General features: G+C 39.0%; 2 protein-coding genes and 1 long non-coding RNA gene across 6 annotated transcripts in view; 2 read left to right on the top strand and 1 right to left on the bottom strand.

The window, feature by feature from the left end:
* LOC146476835 (uncharacterized) overlaps positions 1–21,382 on the top strand; it is a 68,101-nt gene that overhangs the window by 12,489 nt on the left and 34,230 nt on the right. For 3 of the 4 annotated variants that reach the window (XM_085113942.1, XM_085113941.1, XM_085113943.1), the window contains 6 exons: positions 2,330–2,385; positions 4,882–4,992; positions 6,385–6,498; positions 7,720–8,118; positions 8,415–8,553; positions 10,144–10,237. In XM_085113942.1, coding sequence (XP_084970068.1) covers positions 2,330–2,385; positions 4,882–4,992; positions 6,385–6,498; positions 7,720–8,118; positions 8,415–8,553; positions 10,144–10,237 — 913 coding nt within the window. The remainder of the gene's footprint in view (positions 1–2,329; positions 2,386–4,881; positions 4,993–6,384; positions 6,499–7,719; positions 8,119–8,414; positions 8,554–10,143; positions 10,238–21,382) is intronic. The other variant, XM_085113944.1, reaches the window with a different exon arrangement.
* Positions 10,969–12,419, top strand: LOC146476837 (uncharacterized protein KIAA1958-like). Its single transcript, XM_085113834.1, has one exon. The coding sequence runs from the start codon at positions 11,352–11,354 to the stop codon at positions 12,360–12,362; it is 1,011 nt and encodes a 336-aa protein (XP_084969960.1). The 5' UTR covers positions 10,969–11,351; the 3' UTR covers positions 12,363–12,419.
* On the bottom strand, positions 16,728–17,751 carry LOC146476836 (uncharacterized). The gene is made up of 3 exons (XR_014865479.1): positions 17,455–17,751; positions 16,810–16,939; positions 16,728–16,773 (listed from the first exon to the last, which is right to left on the bottom strand). It is a non-coding gene; the product is annotated as an uncharacterized LOC146476836 (long non-coding RNA).

Here is a 21,382-nt window from a genome sequence, read left to right as displayed (position 1 = left end):
AGTGCTATGTCTACATGTTCACACTACAAATATAACGACATAATGACCTTCTTATGTCGTTATGTCGCTAGTGTGAACCAGGCTTTACTCCTTGCCGTTATATCCTACTGTTTTAAGTATTTGTGTCTGTTCTCCGTCAAGGTTGTCACAAATAAATGCTAAAATGTATGCAAGATAAACTTGTCAGTATTTTATGCCAACGAAGCAATGTTACAAGGCGTTTGTTTGACTGTTTTAGCTAAGAATGAAATTTTCTTAAATGACGCCGAGTGCGATTGACCAGAAATGCACGTTAATTAGATGCATGAACTGTATGATAGACATGGGAGGAGATTAGAAACTAAAATTTCGAGGGAAATAATGAACATGTACCACAAAACTGAGCTCAAAAGACTGCTTTGAAGTTAGCAGTAAATGGCGTGTCAGTTCTGCAAGAAAAACAATATTTTTCAAAACAGCGAGCCGGCAAAGTTTTGTTGACAAAATTACATGAATACTCGGCACCTCTTTGGAGATTAACCAGTCCTTTTGTTCCATTGCTGATTTTTTCGTTCGTTTCACAAACGTTACGTGAGCGAAAAGTTTCACCTCAAGATGAAAAATTCAACGTTTCCGAGCGCCTCCATTTGTATGGAAAGACCATTGCTAAGTTTGGGAATCAAATGGAATAGTTCTTTCCAGTAATAACTTTTTGACATAAGCGGGCTAAAGTAAATAGTTTATTGATATTCCGGTAACTCCAGTAAAAACGGAAAAGGGGAATACTCTAAATTTGCCAGTGGAAGGATCATTCCATTTGGTTTCCCATCTAAACGACCGGCTATTCCATGCAAACAGAAAGCACTCTATGTTTTCAGTTGATGTTCTTAAACTGAAGAATTCATTCTCTCATTTGAGTCCTCTCAGTTGAAGAGCGGAAAGAAATTCAGGTATAGCTATTAAGACTTACTTTTTAATCTGAGAAAATACAATTATTTTCGAGTGTATGCCTGGACCCTAAATTGCGCGCCATTTGCTAGTTTGAAATCAGTGTTTCAACCACGTTTTTAATACTAAAAACGACTGCGTGGAAAGGATGATGTTTGCGGGACAACAAGACTTCGACAGCCGTGTTTTACGAAATTATACTTAAATTGTTTTTACGTTTCGCACTTTCAGGATTCCGGTTTTTTTCTGGGTTTTTTTTTGGGTCAAATTCAACGGTTTTCTAAAGCTTTGGAGAAATGGAGAAAACCTAGATGGGATTGGCGAATCCAAGATGGCGGCTATAGAGAATCAGTGACGTCTGACCACAGGTGACGTCATCGTCCCACTTTGTGGTCGCCAACGAACAGAGAGTTGGACGTACTATTTACCCTCCTGGTTTTTATTGTCGTGGCTTTAATGCTCTTGAGGGTGCGGGGAGCGTTAAAGGTGTTGAGTCATTTGTTGTAAGAACTGACTTATTCTACAAATTAACAATCAAACGACAGAAAAAAAAAAAATAGATGTGCAGCCTGACAGTCTCGGTTTCAAAACTCCAGCTAGATGTATGCACTTAAGAGGAATAATTTTCAGATGAAGATATATGGGCTCTGACAGACGGCCGTGAAATCGAGAAATCGGCCTGTCTATTAGTGTTTATTTATTTTGTTCTTGTGCTGTTGTCGTTGTTTTGCCGTGCACGTTTGATTCTTTCAATAACAAAGCACGGAATAATCCGTACGCGACCACTCATACTGTGCGAACAGTCTCCAGTATTGTGAAAAAGGGTAGACAAAAATCGACCTCAGGATTCCCACCACTGGCTCCGCTTATTTATCTAACAGAATCCTCCGGCCCAAGGTGACCTGTTCACCTGTTTCTTGAAAGTACGACTCACCGATATCTCCACAATTGCTACAAGGGCGTAGGTTACTGTTTAGTTGAAAGTTTACAGACGTATTTCACTGAGCATACAGGGCACTCAATAATGGTTAGTAAATGGAGCTTGTCGACATTTCTTATCTTATCCCACAGGCAGACCACCGTCTGTTTGTGTGGTGTAATTACTGTTTGAAACTTGAGACTTTATATTCACGCGACACGATCTTTTGAAATTTTTACTGAGTGGAGATATTTAAAATCGTCTTTTACCTTTATGTTGAAATAAAGTTTCAAGGAATTATTGATTGAGTCACGCGTGGTGTTGTTTTGCCATTCTGAGCAGTAGAAACCTTTCTCTGCTGAGTATACTGTTTAACAGTGTTGCCGGGCGAAGGTCGGTACTAGAGAGAAGGAGACAGAGACAGAGGGTGGTTTGTCTGTGCTTATCCTGGCAAGTTTTTAAAACAAAGCTTTATTTACACAGGAAAATGAAGAACTTGCTTTTTCTTCTCACCCTGTTGCCAGTTGTAGGAGGTCAAGGTGAGCATTCTTCAGTAGAGAAATGATACCTCTCTTCTTATTATATACAAAGCGCTTATAGTCTGATTTTCTGTTTATCATATCACAACAAAATAACAAAATACCATTACAGCAGTCGCCCACAGGCATATTGCTGGGTTTTTTTACGTAGTGGGTCTGTTACTAAGATAAAATGCGACTTAAAAATCATGGTTGAACGAGGAATTTTGTATAGGCATAAAAGCCCTTTTAAGATAAAACAACAACAGCATCAATGCATTATCGAAATTATGTTGACGACCTGAAGCACACGAAAAATTGTATTTTTAAAAACTTGTGACGAAATAATATTCTCTTGAGCCAGCTTCGGGTGCTTAGAAGCATTTTAAAATTCCTTTATCTCTGAACACAGCCAATGACGTAACTAAGAGTAGCGACGATTGATTAAATTCCAACTCTACTTGAGTCCAACAATTCTCCCGTGCGAGGTGGTATGTCAATGAATGAATAGTTGTAGATCTAGATCCAATTCTTTGTTGCTATCTCGAAGTCATAACAATGACTGTCACTATTGTTGTACCATCTATGAGAATAACCTAACAACTAGTTCGATGAAAACTGGCTGCTCACTAGCCTGCACAGAAAGCGATTCTGTATGTTTTTCTGCATGTTTAAGCCTTGTGCATTTTCCTGCTTAATGGCCACCCGAAACTAAAAATACTAAAATTGCAGTCAGGGATAGACGTCAGAACTAAAAATACTTTTTTGTTTGGCACTGACTATTGTTAACGCTAGAAACAACGTTAATGAAGCATCAAAGACGTTTCGGCCAAACAACTTCGGCCTTCATCGGTTATTTTGAAAAGCCAACTGAATCACGGCTTTGTAACGGTTCACAGTTCTGCGCGTGCTACGCCAGCAAAACGCAATGAATGGCAGCCGCGCGTGTTTACATGAGGGTTTTGTAAACATCCGGGATAGCAATATGTTCGTTTCCTGCGTGGTTGTCACTTTGCGAATACCAAGCCTCGAGAAAAAGTCTCTCGTGAAAATTACGAGCCTTGTCTACAATTGTCGCATGGTCAAAGTCTATATTATGGACAAACTGGTTCGCGTGTTGCGCAATTTTGGAGTTACTATCTCCAACCCGAACTGCCCGTTTATGTTCTTTTAACCTTGTGTCCAAGGCTCGGTCAGTCTGTCCATAATACACGAAATTGCAATCAGTGCAGCCGACCTTGTAAACAACACCTCGGCACTGCAAAGCAGAAGGTTTGTCCTTTGGTCTCGGGAAACGCGTGCGCAAAACATTGCAAGGTTTGTAAACCACTTTAACACCATTGTTGCGTAGTACTCGCGAAATTCTCTCAGAGACGCCTCTAACATACGGAAGAACAACAAATGTTGACGTTGAAGGTGCGCAAGCGCTGGAAGCGTCGTTGGTATTTGAATCGCGGCGGAGAGCGTTGTGGTAGGACTTGCAACTCCGAATAAAACGCAGAGGGTAGTTGTTATCTCTTAGCACTTTGATGACGTGTGTCCTCTCTCTAGACCGCCCCGAATTTGTTGATGGAATTTCTTGGGCCCTGCGAAGGAGAGTATTAACGACTGACCTCTTGTGCTGCGATGGGTGGTGGGAGTTGTAATCGAGGTATTTATCTGTGTGTGTTGGTTTTCTGTACACACTGACCTGTATGCGACCACGTACTCGAGTTGTCGTTGTGTCTAAGAAGGAAAGCCCGTTATCCTTCTCAAGCTCCTTGGTGAACTGTATGTTAGGGTTAACAGAATTCAGATGATCATGAAATTCTTGTATGTAATCCTTCTTAAGACACGCATGGCTGTCGTCCACGTATCGGTGCCACCAGCGTGGCCACCCGAAAGGTACGTCACAAACAAAAAAACCCAACCCAAAAATTAAGAAGAATTGTATTTACAGCAAAAAACTATAAATACTACTCTTTTATACCAAACAAAACGTTTGTAGTTAGGGACGAACCGTTTTATTTCTGAGCTGAGTATTGTGAAATACCAAGAAGACAATTTTGCAAAGGTTTTGAGAAGGAAAAATGTTTTTGCCTTTCTAAACAATAGGCTATTTTACAGTTGTCTGCCTAGTGACCTGGCCTTAGATTGGACGCGAGGCTGGGGTGAGCATGTTTTAATACAAACCTCAGTGGTTTTCATTTGTAGATCATGCTGTTGTTATGCTAATTAGTTTGAATTTTACATATGAAAGGCAGTGAGGTTTGTATCAAAACAAAGTTACCCCCAGCCTCACTTCCAATCCAAGGCCAGATCTTTAAGCAGACAACTGTAAAGTGGCCTATTTTTTAGATTTTAACATTTGACAACCCAGCATCTCCAGCACACAAGACTGTAAAATGCACTGCCTTTTGAAGTATGAGTAACAGACACTTTGAAGTAAACAACAGCCGTAGTTCGAACGGCAGTAGTACGATAAATAATAGCCCTGGTGAGAACTTCAAATAAGATTTGTTTTAAACGTTTTCCTAGTTTGTAATTCATCACAATTCAAATGTGACAATGGCAAGTGCTTAGTTTACTCCAGGAGGTGTGACGGCTTCAATCACTGTGGTGATAATTCTGATGAGAGAAACTGTACCGGTAAGTTTAAACCAACTCTTCTTTGCTTTCTCATTAGATTATACGTAAAACATTACTCTTGCACCAGCCATGAGCATAAACTGACGCTAACTAGGCAGCTGCTTAATAAGTGATTGTGTGTTTTTGTGTGCTTCTATTGACATATTTTCCAGCTAAATTCGAAAGTAAGAATAAGCAGAATTGGGAGGTAACAGGGTTTCGAAAAATTAATTCGCTCACAAATGGGGTTTTGTCTTCGTCTGACCTCCCATCCACCGCTTCTCCTTCCTTTTTGTTCTAATTCCAACTTTCGGCGAAACAACCTTGTCACGAAAATTCCAGTCAAATGCTTGCCATGCGGATTAGTCGCTCACTTTATGAACCATTTTATTTTTGGATGGATTGTTGGGCAAATACCAAAATTAAAATTTCTGCGAAGCTTTTCGAGGAGAGAATATCGCGTGAAGTGATTAAAGCCAGCAGGAGGTATAACCGCTGATAACTGTGGTGAAACTTCTGCCGAGATAAACTGTCGTAAGTATAAAATAACTCTAGTCGCATTGTTATTAGACTAAACAGAAGATACACAAATATACCTTTTGCACGGCTATGAAAATAAGCTAACAGATATTGGACAATTGGCCGTTCATTAACCATGTTTTTACCTGTGCGCTTAGATATTTCTCCTGTTTGGTCCTGTGAAAGTTTGGAAGAGGGCTAAGGGAGAGGAGAGGAAGAAAATACTTGAGGGCCTGGCAAACCCTAGAATTTTGACAAATCCGTTCGCCCACTGACGCGGTTTCCCTCTGCTCCATTTCCTAATTTTTCCCCGCGTCCTAACTTTTGCACAGCCGATGAGCAGAAAAGTCTTTTAAAATGTGTGCTATGCGGAGTAGCAGTTGGGAATGACGTTTTTATTTCTCTTAAGAGAGTTTTGAAAAATAAAAAGAGTATTCTTCAAAGATTGAAATATGAAAAAAACGTGTTTTTGCCGTTAGTGTTATCAAATTGTGTCTTTATATTAACGGCTTAAAATACCATGTTTTTGCATTTTCTTTGCGGTTAAAATCGTCTTTCTATTAATGGCCATTATTATGCTAGAGACGTTAAAGTCGTCTAGACGCATTTAACGTCTGCGACGTTAAAGTCGTCTGTTAATTGCGTCTAAAGGACGCACTTAACTAAAGACGTTAAAGTCGTCAGACGTTAAATGTATCTGTCTTATTTACCGTTTTTATACTAGACGTTAAAGTCGTCTCGAGACGACTTTAACGTCTCTAGCATAAAAACGGCCAATAGCTCGAATACAGTTGGTTCTAAGTACCCGTGAGTTCAAAACACTCGCAAGTGAACAACAGCCTTGTTCAGTTCAAGCAGTAACAGTAAAATTTATTTTTTAAAATGATTTCCTAGCTTACAACTGCAGCTCGACAGCGTTTACATGTGACAATGGCAGATGTATATTAACCCGATTGAGATGTGACGGCTCCAATAACTGCGGCGATAATTCGGACGAGAGAAACTGCGGTATGTGACTAGACATAAAGTATAAATACTACTCTTGTGCCAGTCATGAACGTAAGCTGAAAAGCCAGTGTGCAGTTTCCTACTAAATTTCAAAGTAAGAATAAAGAAGGAACTGGCAGGTGAGGGTTTGCCTTCTTCTTCCTTCTCTTTATCTAAGGACTATGAAAACTCCATTCACTCGAAAACGGGGGATATAGTTCAATTGGCCCCTCGTTACCTTTTTCTCCTGTTCGCGCTTGACCTCATTGCGTAAACGGAGATCTGTCAATTCTAAAGTAATCAATGTAGTACGAAAGCGATTGGTGTGAGGTAGTTTGAACCCATATGAAACAAGAATTAATTTCAAACTAAACTCTATTTCAGCTGAGCTCATGATACATGCACTGGCTTCATTTCAATGACGCATGCCCATTTCAGTGTTTTAATGACAGACTGAACACATCAGTCTTGCTGTATTAAAGATCACTCAATGATAGCTGTATTTATTTTAGTGTTTAACATTGAACGTCTCCTTACAGTACGTTACTTGCACATGTACGTGTTGACTGTCGCAGCATAAGTGCATGTACTTTATCATTCAGACAGATAAAGAGAACGATGACAATAGAGAACAACCAAAGTCATTCTGATAAGCAAATACATTGATCTGTATTGATTTTTGATTGATACATTGCTTTGAACCGGTTCACCTGTAATTATAAAAGTAATATATAATTATATTAAAAACATTCCCACAATCCAACTGTGTCAATGTGAGGCCAGAGAGGGTACCACAGCAACTAAACTTGCCATAAAAAATAACTCATACCAAATTTAGTATGATGATGTCATCAGCCATGTGACCACATCCAAAAGGCGTTTGAATTTATTGTGAAAATGGACATCTATCAATTAAAATAGAGATTGGTGTGAAGTATACAGAAATGACCATCAACAATCTTGCATCTTAAAATTATGGGGGCTATACACAAAAGACACAAAAACCGAAGATCTGGGGGACTAACTCGGGAGACATATCTTCGTGAGTTAAGGCGCATTGCAACATAAATTTGCATTTTCTATTCTGTTGAAGGTCTATTTTTCAGCTACTTATCAAATGAAGCAAACTCCAATTACATTCTTTGATTAAAATAAGTATTATCCAACACGAATAGTGGTCTTCTTGCTGAAGATTACAATCAATCATTGTGTTTGACGTCTTCCTACTATGTTGTATTTTAGCATCATGCCCAGCTGGCTGGTTTTCATTGAATAAAACCTCTTGTTACCGGATCTTGCAAAACAAAGTGACGTGGAATTCAGCAAAATCTGACTGCAAAGCATCAGGATCAAGGCTTGCAGTGTTGAATACAGAAGCCGAACAACAAGCGCTTGCTCTAGAGCTCTCCTTCCACTATAAAGTGGTGACTTGGATTGGTTTGCATAGGGATTCAAAGAACAAGTCACAATGGCTGTGGGTCGATGGGTCAAACGCTGTTTACACTAACTGGGCTGAAGAAGAACCTAACAACGAAGGAGGCAGGGAGGATTGTGTAGGAATACCTTCTTATCTTGCTCCAGCGAAATGGAGCGACATGGCCTGTAATATTTCCCTCTCTCCCGTCTGTGAACTGTTCACTGGTAAGTAAAAAAAACTCCATGTGCTATCACATAAGAGTAAAGTCTGACCTTAGTGTTCATTTAACCTTCCATGAAACACGAACTGTGCATCGTCTCTTTCTAATCAAGTGTTGTCGTTTGGGAGTAAAAAATGCCACGATACAAGCGTCATCTTGGATTGGTAGGCAAGAAATTGGAATCGAGGCTACCAATTCCCAGTTGATTTGCGAGATTGGAGTTCCTACCCAGAGCTTGAGAAATCACGGCATTTGGACGCACTTTGGTGTCATGTAAAACGTAATTATTTTTCATTCCAGTATATCGAGTGCGCGTGACAACTTCCAAAATTGATGGTGCCGGAACGGATTCAACTGTGTATATCAAAATATATGGTGAAAAAGGCTTCACTGAGACAAGAAGACTGGTTTATGGAAATGATAACTTTGAAAAAGGAAGGTAACTGTATTGACATATGTTTCTTTGAAGAACAACTTGATTGTTCAAAAGGCTTATGCTAAAGTAACCTAACAGAACAAAATTAAACAATTATTCCTTTAACAAGTCCTAAAATGATCTGATAATAAGATATTTTGAGCATTTTGTTCAACGTTTCTCGCTAAGTGGTGTCACATATACCATAACAGGGTATAATGTTTCAATTAGTTTTCAATAATCCTTCATTAAAATCATTGTACGTAGTTGACTGTCGTCTTATGTGATGTTAATGGCTCGCCTAGCAACATCATCAAACATGGGCGCCATTACACGTAAAGTTTTGCGTTGATTCTTTTTAGCTCATGACTACACTTACCCGGATGATCATAATTTACTTACTTATGCCTCCATTGTTGCTGTTTTGTTTTTGTTTTGTTTTTTGGTTTTTTTTTTCTTTGGTTTTTGTTTTTGCGAGCTATGTCCAACGCTTCTAAACCATTCTAATGCCAACTGGTGACTTGAGAGGAAAACTTTATGCCGGGCAACATGGCATGCGGACATGTTTCCATGGTTTGGATATGTGATCCTAATTACCATAAAATTTTGCCAACTTTAGCCTTGAATTTCTCCAAGATTTATTGATAATTTGAGAAGCCATATCAAACACTCGAAAGTGTGTTACATCGGATATCCAAACACCTCGAAGTCGTTTAAAAAAATTCGGGTGCGCCTCGTTTTTTCAACCTACTTCTCAGTGTTTGGATATCTAATGAAACACTCTTCCTCGCGTTTGATATATTACTTGAAAATCGTCATTCTGAGAATTGCAATATTATACCGTATCAACTTTTTAGCGTACTATTGTTGTGCTTTAATCGTTTGAAGTCGTCAACCGTTGAGTTGTTAACCGTTTTGCTTATGTTCCGTTCCCTGAAAAATTTAGAAAGCGCCACCTGGAGTAATAAAAGAGTCAAGTTCCTATCACAAGAATCATGACTCAGTTGCTGTATTAAGCAATTTTTGAGATACAATCAATAATCACCATAGACCAAAAGATTTTTCGCCTAGGATAATTTTGGACCAGTCTTAATTTTTGTAACTAAGAAAAGTTATCACTATGGGTTTCGATTAGCACTGGCAAATAAGTTAGGTCTCAGCAATTACCATATGCAAATTATCCGAAACTTGGATCCCCTGTGGTCTGACCTCTGGTAAACGACCACCTTCCGTAAGCGACCACATATCTTTGACAATATGGGTGGTCGCTTAAGGGAGGTTCGACTGTATGTCCAACAATTTACCGTCCATCTGTTTTCGGAGCACAGGTTCCCTTTAAATGCTTTGGCCTGGATGAACCGTCAAATTACAACAATTAATTAAAACAGGTGCCTTAGTTAATAATTAATTTTTAATTTTTAATTAATAGCTTATCGTGTTTTGCAAAACATTGTGAACAACCCGTTTGACCTCTACGCTTTTTTAGATTCTCCTTACGTCATCCAACGGCAGTAAACCACAGTAAACAGTGAGCATAATTTCTGAGTTGATTAAATGACAAAAGAATGTTGTCATTCCAGTTTGACGTGTTTTTTGTTTGTTTGTTTGTTCTAGAACAAACATATTTGACATCGCTTCTAAAGACTACGGACAAGTGAAAGGAGTGCAGGTTACCCGTGGATCTGGTTCAAGCTGGCATCTTAAACAAGTGAGGAGATACTAAATCATAAAAAAATATTTTCAACCGTGGAAACTTTAAAATGCCCTCAGTGTTTTTGTGTGTTCCAATGATCTTTTGTTAAGAAAGAAAACTAAAACCTGACTCAACCTATTGATTTTTTTTCCCGCCAAAAATCTCTAACAAATCGAAATCTCATGAGGCGTATGACACAACTTTTCACTTAATAAATCACTGGGAAGAGAGACTGTTACTGTTACTGTTACTGTTACCCCCCCCCCCCCCTCCCCTTCGTTAAATCAAAACTGACCTTCTTCAAAATGAAATGGAATCAAACGGTCTTATTATTTGCCATTAGGTAAGATTTAATACTGAAAGAAAACGAGTAATTGCCAACACTGACAAGACATAGCTGGACGATAATGAGCTATTAACGCTGAAAAAATCGAATATTTTTTCTGCTATTCAAACGGTTAGTTTTTCTTTTAATATTTGATCGGAATTCGGTGTGCCGGCTTTGTGGCAGTGCGTACGAAAGTCGTCACACGCAAAACCGGCATCGACAAGAACCTTTATCGAAAATTCTTCATGTCTGTGGAATTGAGAGAAGCGAGAGTGGTTGCTTTTCAAAGCGGGTCTGGATTAAAACGTCGAAAAAGCTCTCACTCTACTATTGATAAGTTGATTTATCAATAAAGGGCAAAATTACTGAGCGCTGATTGGTTGAGACAAGAGAAAATCATTTTCTCTTGGTTGAGAGAGAGGGCATTTTTTCTTAATCGAGGGCATTTTTAGTAATCAAGAGAGGGCATGATTACCTGTTAATGATTGGTTAATCCGTTGCATAGCAACCGTTCGTTATCTTGAAATTTGTTGCCAAGTTTTTGTTGCAACAATGGCTTGTCGTTTTATTGAAACGGACGACGAATTAATTGAACTTTTGAAATCCGAAAGTGAAAACAAAAACACAAAACGAAGCACAGGCTATTGGAAAGGAATTTTTGAAAAGTGGGAGTAAACTAGAGGAAAGGAAGAACAGCTAGAAAGCTACGGCATCCAAGAATTGAACGAAGCACTCTCGCAATTCTACGCTGAGCTGAGAAAAGAAAACAGTCAAGACTACGAGCCAGACTCGCTAAAGGTGATGCAGGCCGCTTTAGATCGACATTTAATGAGCCAAAATTATCCAAAGTCTATCCTGAGGGATACAGAGTTTCTGTCTTCGAGGAAAGTGTTGGAAGGGAAGGCGAGAAAGCTGCGCGAACAAGGGATGGGAAAACGACCCAACAAAGCAAAAAGCCTGACAAAGGAAGAAGAGGAGATACTATGGCAAAACGGCCAGTTAGGCAACCAAACCCCTCGCTCTTTGATCAACACAATGTGGTGGCTGCTAACAATGCATTTTGGTTTACGTGGTCGGCAAGAGCACCACGACATGATGGTCGAAGATTTTTCCGTCGAAAATGATGATGATGGCGTCAAGTTCATCACTTTTTCCGAAGGGCCTACAAAGACTAGGCAAGTTGGTCTCCGAGTGAAACCTCGGCTCGCTACTCCCAAGATGGTCGCCACAGGCGAGAAGAGGTGCCCCGTTGCTCTGTTTAAACAATACCTGGAAAAACGTCCAGAAGAAATGAAGAAAACAGGGCCATTTTACCTAGCTGTTATCGACAAGCCTCAAACCAGCGCCGTGTGGTACAAGAAAACACCGATGGGCAAGAATACAATCAATAACATAATGAAAACAATGAAAGAGGACTCACCGTTAAAAGATGTCTGCCCCGAGAAGAAGCTAACCAACCACAGTGCAAGAAAGACTGTTGTGAAGAAATTGAAAAGCTCCGGTATTCCAAAATGCGAGATCAAAAACATAACGGGTCACAACTCCGAGCAGGGCCTAGATGACTACGACTCCGGTGATGAAAACGAGCAGAAAATCATGTCCAACATCATCGACAATGCCAAGCCTGCTTCCACTTCAAGACAAGTTCTCCATCCATTGTCATCAGTTCAACCTCAGTCCAGGTCAGCTTCCAGCCATGTCTACAATTTCAGCCATTGCAATGTCGCAGGAAACCATTCTTTGCAATCCAGTCTTAGCCAGAGCAAGCGGGCTTACAAGAGAATCATGCTCCAGGATTCGGAGTCAGATTAAACTGTGTTTTGTTTAGTTAAAGCACTTTGTTGTTTTTCTGTTGGCAGAAACGCTCTGTTGAAACGAACTTTGTTTTCTAGACTTTTAGCAGTGTATCACGACACAGTTTTGGAAAATAAAATTTCATTGAATCGATTGGTCAGTTCAATTTGATTGATGATTTGCCGTAGCGCTAAACAGGCTTCCCAGATAAAAATAGACTGCGCGCGTGATTTTCCTTCGTATAAATTCATTCTCGACCCCAGTGCTTACGCTTCTAACAATCTGAATGACCGCGTAAGCTCTGGGAAACTCTGCGCACGCGTAGCCAAAATTTGGCTAACTGGACATCATAGCGCATGCTCGGCTCTTCCAAAACAAAATGGCGGCCTTGAGCAGAGCAGAAGAGTTCGCTTTAGCAAAGGATGGTAGAGACTGTGACTTTCAGTTAAAGCCCGAACAAAAGAAAATAATTGATGCTGTAGTTTGTCGTAAGAAAGATGTATTAGGTATTTTACCAACGGGATTTGGAAAGTCCCTTATCTTTCACTTGCTGAGTAATGTCTTCGACTTCATGGAAGCCGGACAACCTCCCGCGAAAGGGAGAAGCACCACAATCGTCATATCGCCACTAAATGCGCTGATGCGCGACCAGATCAGCAAACTTGGCCAAGAAGACAAATGATTTGGTGATTTTGCAAGCTCGGGAAGGCAAACTACAACTCGTTTTTCCTCACCCAGAGTTTGTTATCGAGAATACAACCAAATCCACGCTCAAGACCTCCACATTTGAGAAACACGTACGCTGTATTGTCGTAGATGAGGCGCACTTAGTGGATGACTGGTGGGTGCTTCTCTAAATGTTCTATTGCCCGAAATTGTTGCTATGGGCCTTTCCATTTTATATCCGCATCCCCCGCCCCCTATTGAAGTATTAATAATTAATATGCTTTTAAGACCGCTTCAGAGGAAATTATCCCCCTTCAGAATCCAGTTTCAAGCAAACATCCCCTCGTATCTCTGAGATACCCCTTTGGAAATGGCTTTGTGTTGGATTCACCCTCTTGGATTCTTGAATGATTTCTCCCCCACTTTGGAAATCAATGGTTTGGGGGTGGGAAGGGGGGGGGGGGGAGGTGCGGATAAAAATTGGAATGGTCCTATATAATTGGATGAGCTTACAATAATATACGCTGTGTCTAGCTACTGTAGATATGCAGCAGCTAGGAAATGTTAAGCTTACTAGATTCTCCTGACCATTAAAATACAATATAGTTAATAAATAATGGAAGAACATTTTGTCTGAATGATTAATTTTTTTAAAACCAACAGTAAGTGTTGTGTTAAATGATGATACATTTTTTCAGCTGGGAGACCATCCCTTCCAGCTGCATGGCCTTCTTCTTGGACTATCCCTCTTAGTCTATGGTATTGGGGACACCAAAGTGACAGACCCTTCTAATCTCATGTTGCATATTGTTTTTATTTTATTATCCGTGTAAGAAACAATTTTGCCCAGCTTTTGGAAAGCTGCTCTAACATTCGAAGGGCAATTCATTTGGGTGTCCCCTACACAATGGAAGAGTACTTCCAAGAGGCAGGCCGAGCTAGTTGGGATGGCCTGCCTTCTGAGGCAATTGTTTATTTCAATTGTTACGATGTCAGTAAGGCAAAGCGTGGCCTTCAGGATACGATGATAAAGTTTGTGAAATCAACAACTGAATGTAAACGTGAAATTATTCTTCAGCACTTTGGGCATTCTGCCCCCAAAAGAAGTGACGGTGGCCACAGTTGCTGTGACCATCACAGAAACATTTGTACATGTCAACTGTGTAAAAGTAAAATCAAACCGGTAAGTGAAGATGTTCTTCCCAGCACAGCACCTACTGCCAGCACAGTCATTGTCTCTAAAGAACAAGCTGACCTGTTTCGTCAAAAGCTTCTGCAATCTCGAAACACCCTTCGCAGTTCACGATGTTGTGTAGGAATTGTAAGCATATCAACTGGCTTTAGTTTGGAACTTGTTGATATGGCAGTAAACAACATTGAACACCTTGATTCAGTTGAAAGCATTTTATCCTTGCCACCTGTTTTCAGTGAATACAATGCTAAAGTTATTTTTGACATTCTGCAAAATGTCCTGGGTAAGGTGGACGTACACATGGAATAACAAGTGGAGTTTAGTAACTTAATATGGAGTCTGAAGGGCTGGATATAACAGCCACAAGCTGCCCAGGTAGAAATCACTCATCCATACATGTAGAAGAATAATTATTTTATTTCCCCAGCATCAAACACTGTGTTACATGTACATGTATCTTATCTCTTTCCCCTAATTTAATATGACACTCTTAATACAGTACTGCAGAGTTCAAAAAGTAGTTGTGGTTGTGTTTTTCCATCATTTGTTTCTTCAGTTACTAAGTAATTTTCAGCGAGAGAACGAAAATCTTTTCGCCTTTTAAACACTCTGGGGCCGAAATATTCTTCAAATAATCTGTGGTACAGCAATCGCTTTTGGCAGAGAAATGATCAATAAATTATTGTTACCAAAGAATGAAATGACCACAACAAAATAAACTTACAAGTGGCAAGGCGTGCGATCATGGGTAAATGCAGTGGTCATATTACAAACTCAAAAATTAGGCTAATCAGATCATGAATTGGCAAAAACTAATTTTCCTCAGATTGACTGAACACATTTTTTGAAAAGGTATCAGTATCATTTACAATGACATGTTTGGGGCATTGGAATGTAGGTAAACAAATTAATTGAAAACTTTATTAACCTGTCGAGTAAAATCTAGCAGTGCAGATTTCCCCACTGCTAATAGGGGACACCTAACTTTCTAAAATACAATCTAAAATGTAAAAAAACTAATCTAAAATACAACTTTCTATGCCTTCTACACTGACCATGACCACTTATTATAAAGCATTATAAAACAGGTCTCTACTTATCTATGGAAGATATATATCTGTTCTGGTTACAACTCTAGGACTGTTTTAAAAATCTCTACATAATTATTTGCAATCTTTGCACATATATACAACTGTGAAAGGTGTATTTGAATGTGCCTTGTAAAAGAAAAAAAACCAAGTCTTTCTTTGTATCAATTTACATGGCATTTAGAGGTAGTGCTGTCTTTCAAACCATTTGTCCCCTTTAGGGCTAGAGAAATCTGATATTTTTTGTTGAGAAGATATAGAAACATAGCTAATAATATTATTACTTCAGAGAAAAAAGGCTTCAGAGATGGCCTTCTGTGAGACTTCTTTTTCTACACCAAATGTCACAAACAACTAAAATCTCTTTTGGAAAGGCACAGCCCTTGAAGTTTAACAACAAATTTAGTTTAGAAATATGCTAAACTGACAAATCATGGTAGTGACTCAGGTGCCCTCTTACTATATTTAAGTTGTCTAATAAATCAAATTATGCATCTCTTTATACCGCAGCATTTTTGTAAACTCCATATAGAAATTTATTAAAATTATTAAGAAGATAATTTAAACGTAATTCCATGTTATTGTCTGTCCAACAAACTTATAAGGGCCACTACAATGGTAAGGATTTCCATTAAAATAAAAACACAGGGGAGTTTGTGGGAGGATGACACACAAGAATGCTGGAACCTAGGAACCTGAGGTTTGGCGTTGGGTTTATGTTTAACACAACTTAAAATTATATGCCAAATGGCAACACCAGTACTTGCAACCAAAATTAGATGAATGTTAATTTGTTTATTTTTAAATGAATCGGACTTCTGATATTGAGTGCAAGCCATAAAAACCTTCCTCACTTGGGCTTTTGATGAGAAAATCAAAGTGTTGATGGTTTGAGGCTAGGTCTGTCCCTGAAGTGCTGAAAATTCACTACAGCATTGACTCTCTACCCACGTGTATTGTTAGGAACTGGCAAAAAAAATGTACAACTGCAATGGACTCACTGTTGAGAAATTTTCTGGTGAAATTTTGTTGGTAGAAGGTCACCTTTGAGGATTTATAAAAAAAAGCCACTACCTTGGTGTTCTTGGATTTATGGTTGAACAATTAATTTCTCTTAAACAAATTGCATTCAAATGATGAGATTACAAAAACATTTTCATTGAATGTTATTAGACTTATAATATTCATTTTCATATTTATAAGAAGAAATAGGCATACACAAAAGATTTTGATGTGTTTGTGTTCTGTATCGAGTTTTGTAATCTCAAGTTTAAGAGCTAACCCATTCCCAGTGCTGGTATCCCTGAGCAAAAAAGATTTGGTTCCCACTTTGCAAAGATGACCGCAGTCTGCTTAAAACTTCCAACATGATGAATAATAAAGTTTGGGGGTTATGTCTACTAGGCTAGTGGATTAGTTTGGACATTTTGCCCCACGCATTCAAATTCTCTTTCACCAATACACTTGGTAACACCCCACCCCCCTTCCCCCCCCCCCCCCCCCCCACACACACACACACACACACCTCCAGGTATGTTTGGAATGAAACTATAAAATATCCTTGGGCTCATAAATTGGTGTGTCCTTGTTGTTTTCACAAGAAGTCTGAGTGGCCTCTTGTAACCTTCTCACTTCTTTGAATTTTTCACCTGAAAAATAACGGTTTTAAAATAAAAGATCTAGTGAGAGTTGCTGTGGTTGAGGGGAATTTTTCAAAGGCCCATGTTTCACCTTTTTCCTTTTATAAACACATGAAAACATTATACAATTTTTATATCAAACTAAGCAAAAGGGCAGGACCTTGACTTGTAAATCATAAGTTGCATGGAACTAAGTAACTTACTTTCCAGTATTGGTTCTGAACATTACAACGTATTAATGAAATAAGGTAAAGGGCTTGTTGAATTTACAAAAAAAACAAAAAAACGGCTTTATTGGATGCAAGGGTACTGAATTAGAAACCTATCTACCTTGGATGAGCCAGCAATCAAACGATTTCTGCGTGTATCCCTCTTAAAACAAAGCCTAAATTAAAATTGCTTAGAAACTCGATGAAATACTGCCGGTCACTTTAAGAAAATCATTCTTACTTAAACAATCTCAAACTGATCTGAAATGATTTAAAGGTGCGCACATACAGCTTAATTAAAAGAATTGAAGTTACCTTTCCTCCACGATTGATAGAGCCACGGCTGAATTTTCTCAGTCCTTTATAGATACGGTCAATCACCATTTACTTCTGTTGCAATATTTACGACAAAAAAAATCCTCCAGCCCAGTATGTATGCTTGTGCTCGCAATACATCGAGGCAGATGTCGCGGAAGAAAGACTCGATCGCTCCCAAAAGCGGACAATTCTGCACTAAAAGTATCCTCGCGCTTAAAAAAAATCCTTGCCTTTATTTCCGCCATCGTGATTAAAGAATACGCATGAAAAAGAAATCCTTATTTCGGCCGCCATCGCCGCCATTGTTTGTTTATAATGTTTTCGTTGGCGCGCCCGTCATCGGAACCTGGGCTCTAGGAAAGGGATTAACCAATCAGTCAAAAGTCTCCTTTGTTTCAATTGTTTCAGCCGTAAACCAATCAGGAGCGGTATAGGTCCCAGGGTTCCCCAGAGCTCTTCCTCCCTGCTGGTCATGCGCAGAAGAGCTCTGGGGTCGAGAATGGTATAAATTTTGCCCTTTTTTGATAAACAAGTAATCCCATGAGGCCTCGTACTATTAAGGATTAATTGCACTTGTGTTTTCAAAATTTTCCAAATTTTGTCGCCTACAGGACATTGCCATATTAATTTTTAAAGCTGTAAACGGTATGTTACCGGGATATATAAGTGACTTGTTCGTCGTACGTAATAATGCAAAGTGCTTGAGAGGCACTAACAATCTCATAGTCCCACGTAAGAAAACTACAAACTTTGGCTTAAAATCTACAACTTTTATTGGTGCCAAAGTGTGGAATTTTTTATCGGATGAATTACGTTCAATGACAATCCTTAAGAAATTTATGAATGCTGTAAGAGAGCTAAGTTTGTGATGTGCAGTTTTCTATGATTCACTGTAATAATCTTAAGACTTAGGACTGTTTATTGTTTATTTATTGATATAGTTAGAATGTTAGTCATTAATTAATCAGGTATGTATTTTTGTTTTGTTTTGTTTTGTTGTTGTTGGTTTTTTTTTATATATAGATTAGATTTAGATTAGATTTAGATTTTTCTCGGCATATTAGCATGAATGTATTGCTAGGGGCCTGATCAGCCTCATCAACCCGAGTTGAAATAAAGTTACTTACTTACTTACTTACTTACTTACTCCATGTTGGCCACTTTAAGGGTCAGTTTTTCGATCATTTTAGCCTCTTGTGTGCATTTACAGCGGACTGACTAGGAATTGGCAGATTTGACACTGACTGACTAGAGCCCTGTTGTTAACCGTCGCGCACACGTCTCAAACTATTAGCTCAAGTGTCATTTCCCCGTTATGAGTCCTAATGGCTTTCGCGTAATCTTAAAATCAGTTCAATTTGACTTCTTTTTCTGTCTGTTTTCCGACTATCCTTCTTATGCCGTTTTAAGACATGTCAGCTAGGTTTCATTGGGTCATTTAAAAGAGATTGGAACGAATGGCTGCACATGGCGGACGCACTTCTTTGAACTCTGTGGCTCTTGGAGATAAAGCAAGGGATAACAGCAGAATAATGACCAAGAATGCCGGAGATTAGCAAGACTATACGTGAGAGAAGTGACCTTAGTACTGCCAACAGCTAAGAATCTAAAAAATCACCAAACGCGAAGCGATTTAATGAAGAAAATTAGGCGGCAATGGGAAAAAATGGACCAACGCATACTGATGAAAGCATCCTGTACCTCACGACCTTAAGATTATTATTCAGCTTAGCAGGGCCGCCGTGCCGCGGGCTTTGAGGTGGGCCGCGGGCCTGCTTTTAGCAAAACCCGATAAAAAAAAAGCATAAATGCAAAATTTCCCCTTGCTCTAAAGAGAACTGCTAGAATACTTTCAAGGACTTGTTAATATAGGGGAAACATTGCTCTGGAAAACATGGTTTAAAAAGGAATCTACCTGGTGCAAGGTTTGCTTAATGAAGACGGAAATTGTTGTCTCTTCGGGAATTTCGGGATACAATTACTTTAAAACTGGTTTTTTTTTATTGGCAGTATTAAAACCCAGTGAGTTTGAACGCAGTACGTGCAAGACCAGAATTTCGTCTGAAGGATAACTGTAACTAAGCAGAACTGAAAAGAATAATTATTACAGTCGACGATATAACAGACACTGTTCAAGTCAAGACTCATAATTCACACCTTTTTGGACTGTCCTGTCAAGTCCTCAACTTACACTGATATTTTACATGTTAACTGGTTCAATAATATGAGTAATTTGAATTTTGTTCTCAAGTCGAATAAAGTGGAGATACGTGACAGCGCTAACAGTGTTGTCCAATTGTGTGTCGATTGATTGAGTTTCTGTTCGTGGCTTGAGCCGGTATCTTTTTGGCTGAATTTCAAACTGTCTTTCAATTCAGCGCGAGAGGTTAGATTGGAAACAACAGATTCCATAAATAGTTAAGCGTCATTGAGTTTTTAGAAGATCTTGAAGAACACTTGAAGAAGTGGTCTCCAGATGATCGTCACATTCTTCAACTTCTGCAGGCGGGAAACTTGCTTTGCGTTGATTCTTTCGTTTGTTAGGCATACATCGTTCGAAAAGTAGTGGTTAGAACTGAAGGAACACTACAAAATTTGTAAGATCTTTTTTGAATTTACTCAGCCCAAGCAAGAGCGAAAAACACATAACCGCCATCTTTGCTGATCCCTGCCTGAATGATCAGGTTCTTTTTCCACATAAAAGATAGAAACTGCAAGCTGACGAACGCCCAAGAATGCACAATAGATCTAAACCTCTTCAGCTGTACCAAAAATATTATTACGGTTGAACCTCTCCTTGCGACCATCTCTCGTAAGCGACCAGTTTTCCAAAATACCAATTTTTTCCCAGTCAAATCACTATAGTTGGAACCTCTCGTAGGCGACCGCGACCACTTTTAGAGATGACAGTTTACAATTTTCTTTTGTTTTTAACCTCCCGTAAGCGACCACTTGTCACATACGTCATCATATCTATCCCCTGTCGGGCGTTTGACAATTTGCCTTTGCAACATTATCACATGTACATTCTTGGATAGTACAGGAGACATGAATGTCACAAGGGAGGTACTGGGTTTCCCCAAATAGACTTGTCCCATTCGCCGTATTGGGTGATTTTTCACAGGCAAACCATTAACTTGGATACTGAAATTCTTTGGCAATATAATTTTGGAAAGTTTAAAAATGTTTTCAAAATTCAAAATTTAGACCCCTTGTGGTCTGACCTCTCGTAAGTGACCACCTGGGCTTGACATTTTGAGTGGTCACTTACGAGAGGTTTGACTGTATACTTTTGTAAAACGCTCTTTAAGGCTCCCAACTCTGAAGAATTACAAAGAAAAATTAAATGACAACCCTCCTCGTCTTTATTATTGTCATTCTTTGTTTCGTTGATAGTTCGTGTCCTTTGTATAGTATGTTGTACTGTTATTAGTTTACTTTGTTTACTATGTAAATCGTTGTGTTACTATTAAATTAAAAATTGTGTATAAATAAAAAAAAGTATAAAAAATGTTTGATTTCTCGAAGCCTTTCCTGATTTACTTTTATGTTAACATTCTAGAACCACCGACTTCGAATTTGGCCACAACAAAGCCATTATAAGAAAATAAAAGGGATGTACACAAAAAAATTGTTTGAATTATCATCATCTGTATCCAAAACACGTTTAATCGACTAAAGGGTATCCAACAAATGCCAGCCCGTTATCTACATCGCCTTAAAAGAATATGCGTTCTTATTAGGACAAAATAACAAGACCGCTCCTACCTGGCTCCTTACCCAAAACGGAAGCAGGTCAGGCGTTTCGCAGCTCAAATAACGTTGCCTTGTAGTTTACTTAAATAGCGGTCAATGACACATCATAGAACCAACTTTACTTGTTCCAGATAAATAATATAACAAAATCCACCCAAAGGAATCTGGA

Source organism: Pavona decussata, unplaced genomic scaffold (genome assembly GCF_977016875.1).
Source record: "Pavona decussata unplaced genomic scaffold, jaPavDecu1.1 SCAFFOLD_72, whole genome shotgun sequence".
NCBI lineage: Eukaryota > Metazoa > Cnidaria > Anthozoa > Scleractinia > Agariciidae > Pavona > Pavona decussata.
Note: the sequence above shows the minus strand (reverse complement) of the source record. Positions and strands in the feature narration are given on the sequence as shown.

Bases quoted from the DNA above. Each gene is read 5' to 3' on its own strand.
- LOC146476837 (XM_085113834.1), top strand. From the start codon at position 11,352: ATGCAGGCCGCTTTAGATCGACATTTAATGAGCCAAAATTATCCAAAG.